This window comes from Neolamprologus brichardi, chromosome 14 (assembly GCF_056152115.1).
Source record: "Neolamprologus brichardi isolate AB-2024 chromosome 14, ASM5615211v1, whole genome shotgun sequence".
Lineage (NCBI taxonomy): Eukaryota > Metazoa > Chordata > Actinopteri > Cichliformes > Cichlidae > Neolamprologus > Neolamprologus brichardi.
Window position 1 is genome coordinate 1,277,531 of NC_142117.1, and position 16,001 is coordinate 1,293,531.

General features: G+C 44.4%; 2 protein-coding genes across 2 annotated transcripts in view; both read left to right on the forward strand.

Annotated features, from left to right (window-relative positions):
- Positions 1–16,001, forward strand: part of LOC148098680 (protein NLRC3-like) — a 321,437-nt gene that overhangs the window by 153,436 nt on the left and 152,000 nt on the right. The window lies entirely within an intron of this gene.
- LOC148098688 (protein FAM151A-like) lies at positions 9,848–15,801 on the forward strand. Its single transcript, XM_087851390.1, has 13 exons — positions 9,848–9,950; positions 10,594–10,734; positions 10,842–10,991; positions 11,059–11,221; positions 11,526–11,583; positions 12,988–13,077; positions 13,237–13,313; positions 13,429–13,565; positions 13,822–13,938; positions 14,105–14,118; positions 14,683–14,805; positions 14,879–15,058; positions 15,505–15,801. Exons 1-13 carry the CDS (start codon positions 9,848–9,850, stop codon positions 15,799–15,801), a joined length of 1,650 nt encoding a protein of 549 aa, XP_087707516.1.

Consider the following 16,001-nt stretch of genomic DNA (forward strand, 5'->3'; position numbering starts at 1 on the left):
GATGGTGGATTTGACCTCAGGACCAGGTGCGTAATTTCCAGGGGGGTTACGGGGGTCATGACCCCCCAATAATCAGATCCAGCCAATATAATTTCATCATTCCAGTTTATAAAATTATGAATTATCTTGAGTTTCTTTAATCATTTCAATTATTATCAGCAAAATAGTTTCATGTTTAATCATCTAGTAATGTAACCCCGCCTCCTCCGCCACGTACTTGGTATTACCCAACCGGCTTTCTCTACCAAACCTTCACTGTTTGCTGTGTTTGTTAGCGCAGTCGCTGGTGCCAGAGACTGCCAGTGACTTCAGTCTGAATGTTTGAAGTTTCCATGTCTGTGTGATGTGTGGCGTGAAGGCTGCTGGTTAAACTGGGACTCACTGTTTAAAGCACTGAGTGCTCATAGAGAGATGCTCCATGAGTCCCAGTACAGACTACAAACATGGTGGAAACTTAGCTTTGATATCCACACACTCTGCACGTCTGTGAGTAACTGTGATGAAGATGTGCAGAGATCTGTGTACAAACAGGAGAAAGACTGTAAAGACTCTGTGCTTCTAACAGCCTCTGTTAACATATATGAGGCTGTTTGTTGTTGTTGCCATGGAGCTTTTCACTATTTGGGTCAGCAGGTCATGTGATCAGGTTTGTTCTGTGAAAGCTGGACGATGGTTCAGTGTCAGGGTTTGTTTGCATTCATCAATAAATATCTAAATAAATCAAAGACTCCATGTTTGTTCTTTCATCATGTGACCTCTGCTCATCCATCTCTGTGTGTATCAGGATACATTTAGTTCATAATACACAGAAAAATCTGAGTTATTACCTGTAATAAATGTGAAAGTAAAGATTCCTGCAGTGATAACCAGGCAGGACTGAAACACATCCAAGCTGTCACCACGGTAACAACACCGTCCATCCACAGGTGAGGGGAGGAGCAAAAAGAGGGACTTTCACCATACATACATACACCACAGTTGACAGGTAACCCTATTGGAGTCGCCATAGTGACTAGAGATGGCACGATACCACTTTTTTATGTCCGATACCGATATCATAAATTTGGATATCTGCCGATACCGATATGAATCCGATATAGTGTTTTTAATCAATAAAACTGTTTTTTAATATCTTGCTGCATTTTGCCTAAGTTCATACTCAAGTTTAAAAAAAACAACAACACTAAAGCTATTCTGTTAGACCTGTATGCAAAAAATATTTCATAGTTCAGCAAAACTGATCAATCTAATAAACTTAAACCTGCTCCATCCTCCCTATTCTGGTATTTTAAAGAGTACTTGGCGTAAATATTAAGCAAACTGACTAACAGGGTTCCAACTCCCAGTAACAAAAAAAATAAAAAATAGGGAACCACCCCCCACCTCATGATGCTTAATCAACGTAATCAACCTTAATTTGATGCAGTGTGGGGAAAAAATGCACATAAATCAATTATTTTTCAAGAAATATTAAAAAGATTCAACATCTTTCTTCAACAGAACTGCAGACTGCACAGATGGTACCTTCCCAAAGGAAAAAGTACGATAGCTTACTAGGTGTCAATGGAAAATTGTACTTAGTAGTCAGTATAATCTTTTAATAATATAAGTTTGCATATGGTAGTGATAGGATGTGCGATCCTTAATTGTCTGCAAAAGCTTTGTGTGCATTCCAGAGTGCTCTGGCGTTCACCCCCACATCCTAGGAGCATGGGAAAGGTCGTACCTTGTCTTATTGTTTTACGGTAGGATTAACGTAGCTATGTCAGTTTTAGTCTAAGTGCCTTTTTTACATATAGATGAACTGTTGGATTTTCCAGACCAGCAGGTTAAGGGAAGTCGTTTATGGGGTCACACTCTGACACACACACATACATATACACCTCCACATTCCAATGTAAGGAACAAGCACCCACTGATGTATAAATAAAGACCAGGGCAGTCTCTCAGCGCGAGTCTCTGAGCCTCACTCTTGTGCGTGCGCTCTGGTGACTGCCCTTGCTAGCAAGAAAAATGTGTGTTTCTCTGATTCTCAGCTGAAGAAGTGTTTTAGAATACATCTCTTGACATTATTTGGTCCTTCGTAGCCGGATCAGAAAACATCAGAACTGTTATCTGTGACTCTGTTCCAGGATCCAGCACTGATTCCTGACGCCGTGGGGAGCCAGCACCGAAGTCTGTGCACAGCCCTCTTAGACGAGGAGAGAGCCCCAGGACGTGAATTCGGGTCTGGGCCGGTGGCCTGGTCCACGGTGGTGGGATTCAGTCTGATGATCCGTGTGACAAAGTGGCTAGGAGAGAAGTCATTTGCCATTTGTCACTTGTGTATGTTGTTATCCTGTGTTCTGTTATCCTATAGTCTTTCATAATGCTTTAATGTAAACACAGCACATGTAGCCTTGGCTCTACATACTATCCCGGGTCTGTTTGTGGTAGCATTGGTTATATTCATTTCATCTGTGCAAATGTACTTAAAGCTAAATGTTACTTCATCATTAATTGATTTGAATCTTTCATTTGTTTATGTAGTTTGGTTATACTTACCATTGTGTGTTCCTCTGGACAGGTCCTATGTGTAAAAAAGGTATGTAGGAATGGCCGCCCCAGTACTTCCTGATTTTATAGGATATGATGTCACTGCTCATGTCAATTGGGTGTAACCAAATGAAGGGGTGTTTCTTTTGTGTAAAATTGTTTATTTCATTTAAAATAACCTCATGAGTCAGTAAGTGAAGAGATTGACTTTTCAAACTGTTTAGTTGGGTGAATGAGTTTGTTAAGTGGAAAAATGATTTTATTCCTGTTTCTTTGGACTTGACTGTGTTATTTAGTCTACCCTGTTTTCCCAATGGTGGAGGTTAATGAGATCCAGGTGTGAGTAGAATTCTATATAAAGCAGGTGAAATTTTGACTGAGAGGTTCTTATGTTTTGTGAAATAATTGTTGAAAGGCGACGCCAGAAAATAAAGAATACTTAAAAGAAACTTGAACAGTCTGCAGATGCTGTCTTCCTATCACCTTCCATGCTGCTTATGTCATGCTACTTCACAAATGGTGGCAGCAGTGGCTCCAGGCCAATAGGTGATAACAATGCAGAAATCAACCAAGTCAAGGAAACCTCAAGGCACTGAGGGGCCTCTGAGCCCCTCAGTGCGGCAAAAGGTGCAGCAACCTGTTCAACAGAGAGGAAACCACCCTGAGTCTTCCACAGCACCACAGTCATCCAATCTGGGCAGAGTAAGCGGCTGGAAAGGCCCGAAGATGCAGCCCTATGGTGAGGATGAAGATATTGAACATTATTTAACCACTTTTGAGAGGATTGCAACAGGATGTCAGTGGCCACAAGAAGAATGGGCACTGCATCTGGCTCCACTTCTTAGTGGTAAAGCACGTGCGGCATATGTTGCTATGGACACTGAAGAGACAATGGACTATGATAAAGTAAAAACCGCCGTTCTTGAAAAATTTGAAATAAGTGCTGAGACTTACCGAATCAGATTCTGCAACATGACGGTGAAGGACGATGAGACACCCAAAGAGCTGCGAACGCGCCTTAAAGACCTATATGAAAAGTGGATGCTTCCAAAGGAGAAGACAAAGGACCAAATAGGAGATGTCATAGTGATGGAGCAGTTTCTCAGAGTTTTTAAACCAGAGCTGAGGACCTGGGTGAAAGAGCGCAACCCCACCACTTCAAAAGAAGCTGCAGAGATGGCAGAGGCTTTTCTTGCAGCCCGACGATCACAAAAAGGGTACATGGTAGGAAAACCCAGTTCAGCCCCTGTATTTGTGGGTAAGTCAGGGGGTGGGAATGGGTACAGAGCTAAAAGCCCTAAACAAAGTTTCCCAATCACTAGCAGTAGCCGCGCTAGAGAAGTAAGGCAGAGAGGCCCGTTGGTGTGTCATGCCTGTGGTCAAGCAGGTCACTTTAAGGCAGATTGCCCAGGTCAGCAAGTCAGTAAGACTTACATGTGTCTTTCACCACAGTGTTTTGACTTGCTAGTGGAAGAAACAGAGTCTCTAGTACCCTCCAGTGATCAGGAGCACACTATCTGTGTTTTCATTGAGGGAAAACCGTGTGTTGCCCTCTTGGATTCAGGCAGTAGCCGCACACTTGTCAGACAAGATTGTCTCCCTAGCGACACCACATTTTGTGGTAAAGTGAAAGTCTGGTGTGTTCATGGTGATAATGTTGATTATCCTATTGCCAACGTTTGCCTTCAAGTTAATGAAAAGGAGTATGTACTTACAGTTGGAGTAATGGATAAACTTCCCTACCAGATTGTGTTGGGCCGGGACATGCCAATTCTTGGGGAGTTATTAGCAAAGACAGAGAAGGACAGAGAAGAGAAGAATCTGCATGTTCCATGTGAAGGTCTGCTAGTAGTCACTAGGTCTGGTAATAAAGCTTCTCATTCTGAGCTAGAGTTGAGTGAGTTGCCCTATGAAGACAGCGAAATTCCAGATATTGACAGACTCAGTAGGCCGCATATAAAGAAAAGTAAAATGCAGAGAAGACAGGAAAAAGTGAGGGGGACAGAAATTGCTGAGTCACTTCCTGAACCAGAGATTGATGAGCTCTTGGTTGTCCCGAGCAATATTGTCCAACTCCAAAGGGAGGACCCCTCTTTAGCACCCCTGTTTGCTAAGAGCACCCAAGAATCAGCACAGATTACAGACAGAGTACGGGAAGTATTCATTGTTAAGAACGAACGACTATATCGTCGTAGCAAAGTTGGTGACCAGTTGGTTGTTCCCAAAAGCTTAAGGCCTGTAGTCTTGCAGTTGGCTCATTAAGTTCCTTGGGCAGGCCATTTAGGACATCTTAAAACCTTTTCCAGAATGGTAACTCGTTTTTTTTGGCCACAGCAATTTTCAGACACTGTCCAATTTGGCAAATCATGTCCACAGTGTCAGTTGACAACCCCGAGTAGGAAAGGTGACAGAGCCCCACTCATTCCTATGCCTGTGATAGACATCCCCTTTTCTCGTGTTGCCATGGATATTGTTGGCCCATTGGAGAGAAGTAGTTCAGGGCATAGGTACATTCTAGTGATCTGTGATTATGCAACAAGGTATCCTGAAGCTTTACCATTGAGAAGGGTCAAAGCCCGCCAAATAGCTAATTGTCTGATACAGATGTTTTCAAGGGTGGGTATTCCCAAAGAAATCTTGACAGACCAAGGCTCAAACTTCACTTCCAACCTGTTGAAGGAAGTCTACAAACTTCTGGGAATTACCGGAATCAAAACGAGCCCTTATCATCCACAAACTGATGGACTTGTTGAGAGGTTTAATAAAACCCTGAAATCAATGCTGAGGAGGTTCGTAAAAGAATCAGGAAAAGACTGGGACCAATGGCTTCCATTTTTGCTTTTCGCCTATAGAGAGGTACCACAAGCATCAACTGGATTTTCTCCATTTCAGCTCTTGTATGGCCATAATGTTAGAGGTCCACTGGATGTACTTAGGGAAGCTTGGGAGGAAGCTAGCCCTGAAAAACAGTGCTCTTCCCTCTCTTATGTGTTGAAAATGAGGGACAAGCTTGAATAGTTTCAGGAACTGGCTCATTGTCACCTAGTAAGTACCCAGCAACGTCAAAAACAGAACTATGATAAGACTGCTCGCAGGAGGGCCTTTAAAGAAGGACAAAAAGTGTTGCTGCTTTTGCCAACCACTGAAAGCAGTCTCTTAGCCAAATGGCAGGGGCCATTTGTGATAAACAGGAGGGTTGGCCCTGTCACTTATGAGCTCAATATGCCAGATCGTCGTAAAAAACACCAGGTGTTTCATGTCAACATGTTGAGGGAGTGGATTGAGAAGCCAGAGCAATCACTTCAGTTGTGGGCTCGTGTTGTACTGCAGGAAGAAGAGCCTCAAGAGCAATTCTTTCCCACCAGTACTGTAGAAGAGCTATTTCCGGATTTGAGCCATCTATCACCAGAACTGCAGGAGGAGCTCGGGGCCATCATGCCACAGGAGCTTTTCAGCACAAAGCCAGGCTACACCCATCTTATTCAGCATGACATATACCTGCGTTGTCCGAATCAACCACCCATCAGGGATACCACCTCCAGAGTTCCAGCAAAGCTAATGCCAGCATTGAAACAGGAGGTGGAAGAAATGCTTGCAACGGGGATTATAGAGCCATCTAGAGGTGAGTGGTGTAGCCCTGTGGTACTCGTCCCCAAGAAAAATGATGCAACACAGAGATTTTGTGTTGACTTCTCAAAACTTAATGCTGTCTCTGTTTTTGATGCATATCCTATGCCAAGAGTGGATGAATTGATTGAGCGCTTGGGTAATGCTAAGTACCTCACAACACTCGACCTTTGTAAAGGTTATTGGCAAGTCCCCTAACAGAGTCCTCAAGGGATTTAACTACATTCAGGGTTCCCAGCGGACTTTATCGTTTCAGAACTATGCCTTTCGGACTACATGGAGCTCCAGCCACGTTCCAGAGGCTGGTGGACTTGGTTCTGAAAGGAGCTGATGGCTATGCAGCAGCGTATATTGATGACATTGTGGTATTCAGTGAGACATGGGAGGACCATGTGAAACATCTGGCTGATGTCCTGCAACGCATCAGAACAGCTGGACTAGTCATCAACCCTGGAAAGTGTCACATTTCACAGACCAAGGTGGAGTACCTGGGATACCTCATTGGGGGTGGGGTCATCCGCCCTCAGGTGAGTAAGGTCGAGAACCTTGCCTCTTGTCCTCCTCCAACTACAAAGAAAAAGTTGAGATCCTTCCTGGGTTTAGCTGGCTGGTATCGTCATTTCATCCCCAATTTCTCTACCAGATCAGCAATTCTTAGTGATTTAACTCGTAAATCGTGCCCCAACAAAATTAAATGGACTCCAAAGTGTGAGGCTGCATTCATGGATTTGAAAAACTGTTTGTGTAATGAGCCTGTGTTGCAGTGTCCGGACTTTACGTGCCCATTTATTGTACAGACTGATGCTTCAGGAGTTGGGCTGGGAGCTGTGTTGCTGCAAGGTGATGGAGAGGACCAAAGACCTGTGCAGTACATAAGCCGTAAGCTCTTCCCCAGAGAAATTAAGTATTCCACAATTGAAAAAGAAGCTTTGGCAATAAAATGGGCTTTGGACACTCTGAAATACTATCTACTGGGAGGTGAATTTGTGCTTGAAACCGATCATCGAGCTTTGCAGTGGATGAGCAGAATGAGAGACACCAACGCAAGAATCACGAGGTGGTATCTTTCACTGCAGCCATATTGTTTTAAGATTCAGTATAGAGCAGGGACAAAGAATGTTGTGGCAGACTTCCTTTCCCGTTCCTATGAAGGTTTTGTTTATGTAGTTTGGTTATACTTACCATTGTGTGTTCCTCTGGACAGGTCCTATGTGTAAAACAGGTATGTAGGAATGGCCGCCCCAGTACTTCCTGATTTTATAGGATATGATGTCACTGCTCATGTCAATTGGGTGTAACCAAATGAAGGGGTGTTTCTTTTGTGTAAAATTGTTTATTTCATTTAAAATAACCTCATGAGTCAGTAAGTGAAGAGATTGACTTTTCAAACTGTTTAGTTGGGTGAATGAGTTTGTTAAGTGGAAAAATGATTTTATTCCTGTTTCTTTGGACTAGACTGTGTTATTTAGTCTACCCTGTTTTCCCAATGGTGGAGGTTAATGAGATCCAGGTGTGAGTAGGATTCTATATAAAGCAGGTGAAATTTTGACTGAGAGGTTCTTATGTTTTGTGAAATAATGGTTGAAAGGCGACGCCAGAAAATAAAGAATACTTAAAAGAAACTTGAACAGTCTGCAGATGCTGTCTTCCTATCACCTTCAATGCTGCTTATGTCATGCTACTTCACAATCCGAACCACCAGTGAGACGTCCGAGGGTGAGAAACACTATTTTGGTATATAAAACGGCCGCAAAGTTTTAAAGTAACGTGATAAAATAGGTTTAAGTTCACCTAGTCTAGAAGCCTCGGTGGGAAAAAGTAAACAAAGCTGGGGCATAGAAGCATAACTGAGAATGTGTGGACGTAGCCTAAGACCTTCCCAGTGTGGGGCCACACGAACCTGTGGGAAGTAACATGTTTGTAGAAATGTGAAAATGTTCATGCCATAATCCCTCCCATGTTTCCGTGGGGCACTGTGGAGTAATGCACAATTCTTCCAACAGAACAGTGAAGATTACATAACAGAAGAGCTTCACAGCTCGTCAGGCAGCAAGTGGACACTGAAGAGTGTGTGTGCCTTATCAGAAGGAAAACTGTTCTCTGCACCTGAGATAAAGGATCGTATAAAAGAAGAGTGAGCGCTCCCTGAGGTCTCCTACTTCTTAGACATTTGAACCTGGACAGGAGGAGAAAGACGTGTGAGAATGGCAGGAGAGGCTAAAAGGAGAGATGAACGAACTGCTGGAGGATCAGAAGGAAAGCAAAACAGGTTGGAGACAAATCAGTTGCTCTTTAATAAAATAGATGAAGCAGCATTTACACTTGTGAGACATGCACGTGTAAGCTCAGGTAAACCTCTACAACATGCTGAAATGCTGCTTCTAACACAGAATAGACAGACAAGCATTAATTATGTATTCCCACAGGATGGAGCCCGAGGCTGACGATCAGCGAGTGGAGCGAGGTCAAAAGAAGCGTGGCGTGCTGCCCAAACGACTGCTGATAATGTCGTCTGTGGCTGTTGTGCTCATCGTGCTGCTGACTGTCATCGTTGTGCCTGTTGTGCTGCTCACTAAGATGTCAGGTACATTTTTACAATATGTACGATATAAATGATAAAACAATGATGCAACTTTATGATCCAGATGATGAAAAGTACCTGAGTAAATGTATTTATTACTCATCACCATGCAGCAGCCTTTACCCACCTGTGGCCTTTCTTCAAAGCATTTTCTCTGCATTGGATCTGAACAACAGTCAAATCTGAGCAGACGTGCCAAAGCTTTGTTTCTTGTTTTCTATTTGCACCATAGTTCTTCCAAATATTTCAGTTCAGGATTTTTTAACTGCTGTCATGTATACCATCAGTAAACTGTGACATTACTGCTTTTACCTAACCTTTTACCTGTATCTCAAAGACCTGCTTTAGTTGGATGAGCAGGCGACCACATTGGTTTGAGTCCGACCTGCGGCCCTTTGCTGCGTGTGTCCCTCCTTCCTCTTCACCGTGTCTGTCTAATAAGGCCAAACACAGACTGTAGGCTTAGCCGTGGTTCTGAAAATCGAATGGAAGGTCAAAGTTCACGACTGGCAGTGTTGTGACATACATACCTACTGCATGTAGAGTTCACCTGAGTGTACAGTGACAGTAAGATGTCTTTGCACAGGTGAAACAGCCCACAGTGTTGCAGGGTTTCACAGGGTGCTGCAGCCTCCAGCAGTGGGCCTTCTCCAAACGTGACACTTAAATACTCGCTGTGTCAGCATCACAACTTTATATTGCTGCTGCTAAAATCAGTGGTTACAGTGATCAAAGTTCATTTGATATCATACTGCAGCTCATTGCAATGCCATGATGCATGAGTGCTCATCATTTGGCTTCTGGTCTTATGACAGGACCACAGTCATGTGGACAAAAAGTACACGGCTGCTTTGAACTGTGTGACTTTTGAATCAATTGACATGAAATGTAACAAAGATAATGTTACACAATGTGTTTTGTGCTATTAGACCTTGGTCTCTTTGAGTAATATGTGACAGTAGCTTCTTTAAAGAAGACACTAAGAAAAAAGCATTCACGAGTATCTGCAGCGTTAAGCCAGTGCAGACTTTCAAATCCCATCTGTCTCACAATGGCTTCATGCTGACAATCCCAAACACACTGTCAGTGCAGTCAAAGCATATCATGATAGAAAAACACACAGTGGGTCATTGTTGTGGACTGGCCACACTGGACCTGGAGCTTCAGGTTAAATATTCCCAAAGAGACGAGAGCTCGTGTGAGACAGGTTAGGCTGTTTGGACCAAATCTTTGAAGCTCGTTAGACCTGTACAGGCTGCATGTTTCATACATTGCTCCCATTTAGTATTTTCCTAGGAAAACATAAAGAAATAAGAGGTGGCTACTGTAGCTGTTATCTTGTAGAATTAATATATTGATGTAAAAATAGTAAAACATGGGGTGTTTTGCACTTGGACCTACATCCATATGAACCTGATAACCTGCTGATGGCTAAATGATGTCACAGGGCTGTTACTGTCAAAAACACTGAGACCACTTACACCTTTTCTGAGTCTGGGGTTGATGTCATTCAAACAAAGAGTTCATACACAAACCAACAAAATTCAAGTCTGGCACCAGTTTTGCCACAAAGCAGCATTTCGACGTCTTTATTGGGCAACAAACAAAAAAGAAACGATATAATTATATGCAGAGACCTGGAGTTGACTGTGTGACTATGACAGGGATGGGTTTAAACAGAATCTTTAAGCTGAAGAAATGAATGAACTTTAAACAAACTGCTCTCCCAACAAAGAGCAGCCTCCCCAAAAACACACCGTCGGCTGTTTGAGTTGAAAGCTCCCAGTTCTGCTGTGACACTACGTACCTATGACTCTGTCACTGTCTTGCTGTCCAATCGTGTCCCTCAGCTCCTTCTTCTGCCTCGTTCTCTGGTGGAGACATGCTGGAGTACTTGGTGCAGACGGGGAACATCAGTGAAGCGGACGGCCTTTTGGCTACGTGGTTTCACCGAGCCAACAGCAAGGAGGACATGTTCAAAGCGCTCATGGGTAAAAACACCCAAACTCACACAGACAACACTGCATTATTTGATGGTGTTGGTGCCTGAACCTACAGTCAGGTACAGACAAAACACCGCCTCCTGTCATCTTTTCAGGTGACACCATGATCTTGGAAGCTGACGTCACTCTCATGGGTTATGGGACCCCTGATGAAAAGCCAGTGCCGATCATGGCACACCCTCCCGACATATATAGTGACAACACTCTCGACGAATGGTTAGATGCTGTACTGGCTTCTGGAAAAGGTACAGATCAGAGCTGTCTCCACAGAACATCCATCAGATCAGTTTTTAAAGGCGTGTTTGTTTGCAGGCATCAAGTTGGACTTTAAGGCTCTGGAATCAGTGGGTTTGTCACTGGACCTGCTTAAACAAAAGGAAAGCAACAAGGGAATAAACAGACCTGTGTGGCTGAATGCAGACATCCTCAGAGGCCCCAACGTCCCAAGCTTTGTAGCTCCAGTCAATGGAAGCGGGTATGAAATCCTAGCTAGACCGGACACAGACCCTCGGACAGAGTTCAGAGTTAGGAAGGGAAAATGTCTAACATCTAAAGACTGATCGGAAGGTTGGTGGTTCGATCCCTGGCTCCTCCAGTCTGCGTGCCAAGTGTCCCTGGGCATGATACTAGCCCCAGGTTGCTCTCCGATCTCAGCATGAATGTAGTTAGGAAGCACTAAAAAGCTTAGAAGAAAGTGATTGGGTGAGTGTGGTGTGGAGTACTTGGGAGAGCAGGAAAGCGCTATGTAAGAATCAGTCCATGTCTCCCTCTTTTTCCAGGTTTTTGGAGCTCGTTCAGGACAAGTTTCCAGATGTGACTTTGTCTACTGGATGGAAGGTATAGCATGCTCACAGTAAGAATCCCATTGAACCACTGTAGCAGGCATGTGACGAGGCTCTGGGAATGTTCCTGTCAGAAACAGGAAGAGACTCAAGGAATCCTGAACTGACATTTATGAGAGAATTCAAAGAAGAATTTTAACTTTGAGCTTCAAAACAATCCTTTGAGCTAAAGTAGACAAAACGGCTTTTATGTTCTTGTGATCCCTAAAATTAAAGACAGTTGGATTAATGTTGACATACATTACCCATCAAGAGTTTGGACACCTTCTCATTTAATGGTTTTCTTTATTTCTACTACTTTCTACACTGCAGATACTGAAGACATCAAAGCAAGATATATGGAATTATGTAGCAAAGAAAAAATGATAACTCTAAATGTATTTAGATTCCTGTAAGTAGGCGCCCTTTGTTTTGTTGACAGAGCTGCGGCCTTCTCTCAGCTTCATGATGTCGTCACCTGAGATGGTTTCACCTCACAGGTGAGCCTGTCAGGGTTCATTGGTGGTGTTGGGACCATCAGTCGTGTTGTGCAGAAGTCAGGGCTGTTAGCTGTGTACCAACCTATTTGACAACTGTGGAAATTCATATTATGGCAAGAACCAATGAGCTAAGTAAAGAGAAACAACAGCCCATCATTACTGTAAGAACTGAAGGTCAGTCAGTCGGAAACTTTGAATGTGTCCCCAAGTGCAGTCAGAAAAACCATCAAGACTACGATGAAACTGTCTGACATGAGGACGCCCCAGGAAAGGAAGACCAGGAGTCCCTCTGCTGCTGAGGATACATTCATCCGAGTCACCAGCCTCAGAAATCACAAGTTAACAGCAGCTCAGATTAGAGCCCAGATAAATGTCACACAGAGCTCCAGTAGCAGACACATCTCTACATGTTCAGAGCAGACTGTGGGAATCAGGCCTTTATGGTCAAACAGCTGCTAAGAAACCACGACTAAGGAAAAGCAACAAGCAGAGATTTGTTTGGGCCAAGAAAAACGAGGAGTGGACATTAGACCATCTGTGCTTTGGTCTGATGAGTCCAAATCTGAGACCTTTGGTTCCACTTTGTGTATGGATGGTCTCTACATGCATGGTTCCCACTGTGAAGCATGGTTTGCTGGTGTGGGGGCTTTACTGGTGACACTGTTGGAGATTTATTTAAACTGAAGGCACACTGACCCAGCATGGCTACCACAGCATCCTGCAGCAACATCCCATCATGTATTGTTCAACAGGACAATGACCCCAAACACACCTGCAGGCTGTGTGAGGGCTGTTTGACCAAGAAGGAGAGTGATGGAGGCCTGGCCTCCACAGTCACCTGGCCTGAACCCAGTGGAGATGGTAAACACATGGTTTATATTTTTGACTGAACAACAGCTGTACCTGCTTTATTTCTTTAGGTACTCTACATTCACCAGCTCACAAACGAAACCTACTCCAGAGCCATGGTGGAAGAAATGTATAACATGATCAAAGACGTACCTCAAAGGGTGAGTGTGAATCCAGGTTTCAGTGGTCCCCGTAGGTGTTCGACACGCTCCCATCCCAACACGCCTGGGACAAATCGTCGGTGTGTTACGTGCTGAGATGAGAACGCTCTGAGGTGTCGGAGAAAGGCAGAGCTGACTGTTCAACGTTTCATCTCTTAGGTGACGTTCCCAGTCCACGCCATGCTGGTTCACAGCGGCTGGCAGCACCTGAGCTGGCTCCTCAACCAGTCACCACGGTAACAGATAACTTCCAAGTTTACTATGGCAATGACTGAAAATCTGCAAACCAGTAACTGGGGGCTGCTGTCTGTCCATGAGCGCCACAGACTGACTGGTATGTTTTGTGTCTAGGTTCAGCCTGACTTTGTGGCAGGGCTCTGTTAACCCCAGCGTTAGCGACCTGCTGTTTGTCCGTGACAACACCCACCCGTGGCAAGTCTACTATGACATATATGAACCCACGCTGTCAGAATTTAAGCAGGCTGTAGGTGAGGAGCGTTTATGTGGAGCAGATTTACACAGATTATGTTTGGGTAAAATGATAATTGTGTTTGTGATTTATTCAAATCAACAGATTTGTTTTCAGTGAGTTCTTTCTGACTGTTGTTGAAGAAGAAAAACATTATTAGAAAAATCAGTGAAAACTAAACCTTTTGCTCATTGTGTGTATTTGTTTAAGCTTCTGAGATGAAGAAGAGTTTGATTCTGTTTAGTTCTTCCTGCGTTCATTGTGTGTGTTCACAGGTAAGAAGGACAGCGTGAGGAGGTTCTATCCTGGAGGAGATCTGATGGAGTTTCTCCACCCAGGTTACAGCTCAGACCTCATGAGCCGCCTGGCTGTGGCTTTGCTTCCCGTCACCGGTTGACACAAAACGTTTTACACCTCAGGGTTTATAACCTGATTTTAACGTGCCAGACTGAAACGCCCGGGCAAAGCACGCTCTCAAAGTTGTACTTTACATATGCTAGCGACATCTGGTGGTAACATTATGAATGACAGTGTGGCACTGTCGCGTGAAACACCAAGAAACTGCCTCATTTGTGCCACGAAGCATTCAGAGATCCCTCATGAGGTTTTTCTCAAGGTATTTTTAAAGTGAACTTGATGTATGACGTCATGTGGCAGCTGAACCTTTGTGTTCACATCGGTCATCAGGATGATGTTCTTAGTGACTCTTGGTGGCAGAAAAGCTGGTTTGAACATTTCTGAACCTGCTGATGTCCTGGGATTCTGACCGTTACAGTAACAATTGTGAAAAACAAAAACTATCTGTTGTTTTGGTAGAAATGAAAGCGACAGAAGTGTTCACAGCTGTGCTGAGCAGAGAGTACAGAGCACAGCTGCTTGATCAGAAATCAGTGTTTGAAGCCACAGTGGACAGAGGCGGCGTGTTGGACAACGGGGAAGTGACTGCTGCAGAGGTGCAGCAAACATTTGGTCCTTTGAGTATCAGTCGTGGTCACAGCCTGTCCGTCCCTTCATAGCTACGATCTCCTAATCACCTCATGATAATGCAGCATGTCACAGATCAGCTGTTCATCCTGATGATGTCAAACTGTAAACCTGCACATGATGCTGTCGCACCACCTTAAAGTCACACTGAGTCTGTTTCACTAACAGGTGGGGGCAGCGGGATGCTGGTCGTTCGTGTGACCTCTGACAGCAGTCGACCTGGAGTCCTTCTGGTAGAAGGTTCTGGAAGGAGCTCAGAGCCCCTCACACTGCAGGTATCTGTAGATCACCAGCCAACCACCAGCTTGGTTACATTTTTATTAAGGCCAATCATGTGTGTGTTCTCAGTATGTTATTCAGACCCTCGGGCAGACTGCTGAGGCCTCCTGGGGAATTTACCTGAGGGTCCATAGTCAGCAGCTTCTGGAGGCTTCTCTTCACCTGCTGCAGTCAGCCTACAGGGCCGACGAGCTCCACAGGCCCGTGTGGATCAGCATGGAGGGCTTACAGAGCAGCGACAGCACAGCAGTAAGCACATCTGATCCCACCTGAAGCAGAGTCTGCAGACAGTACGTTAATAAATAACAGAGCAGACGCATGTAACGTTTAACACACCTGGCTGGAAATCCATCAAACTAGAATCGAGCAGCCGTAGATGTTGGAGCCTCCTTTTGAGGGTCCACCCTGGCTGGGAAACTCATCACACCCCCACAGAAAGAGTTATTTGAGATTAATGTTGGAATTGTAGCAAGCTTGAGTTGTATAAGCTGCCATGTTTGTCAGACGGTCCCCAAGCAAATGCATCCTCTGTTCTTCATGAAGGCTTTTTAGCTGCTCAGGCTTGGTCAGCAAAACTCAAGTTCACTACCAATCCAACAATGTCCAGTGCCGATCCAGTTAGACGATGGAAAAGTGTCATTTTTAGGCGTTGGAGCGTTCTTGCTGTTTCATAGTCTTCCTCCTCTTTGCTCCAGGTCTTTGTGTCCACAGTCGAGCGCCTGTTTCCATACGTCACTGTAGTCCTGGCTGAGCACAAATGGCCTCCTCGGATCCCAGCGGCGGTGTCGCAGAGGGTGGCTCTACACCTGAATGCAGCATCGCTGCCCACGGGGCAGGAGCAGCTTTATGCTTTACTGGGAATGATGGACAAATACGACTTTATCATTGAGGTGGACACAAAGAAAGGTGGTGAAGCTGTCGCTGTGGTGAAGGAGCTCAGTGCACAGCGTGCAGGGAGAGCAAGCAGAAGCCTGTATATTCTACCTCAGTGATCACAGCAGGTTTCAATGTGCTTTTAATTCAAAGTCACCACAGAGTCTCAGTTTGTCTCAGTGTGTAGATAAATGCTGCTGCTTTGGGTCGCTGAAGTTAACATCATCATACTGTATATATATGATTCAATGATTATTATAACATTCATAATAAATTCTATTAAAGGAACCAAGTCCAAAACCAGAATTAGCCTCTGAGC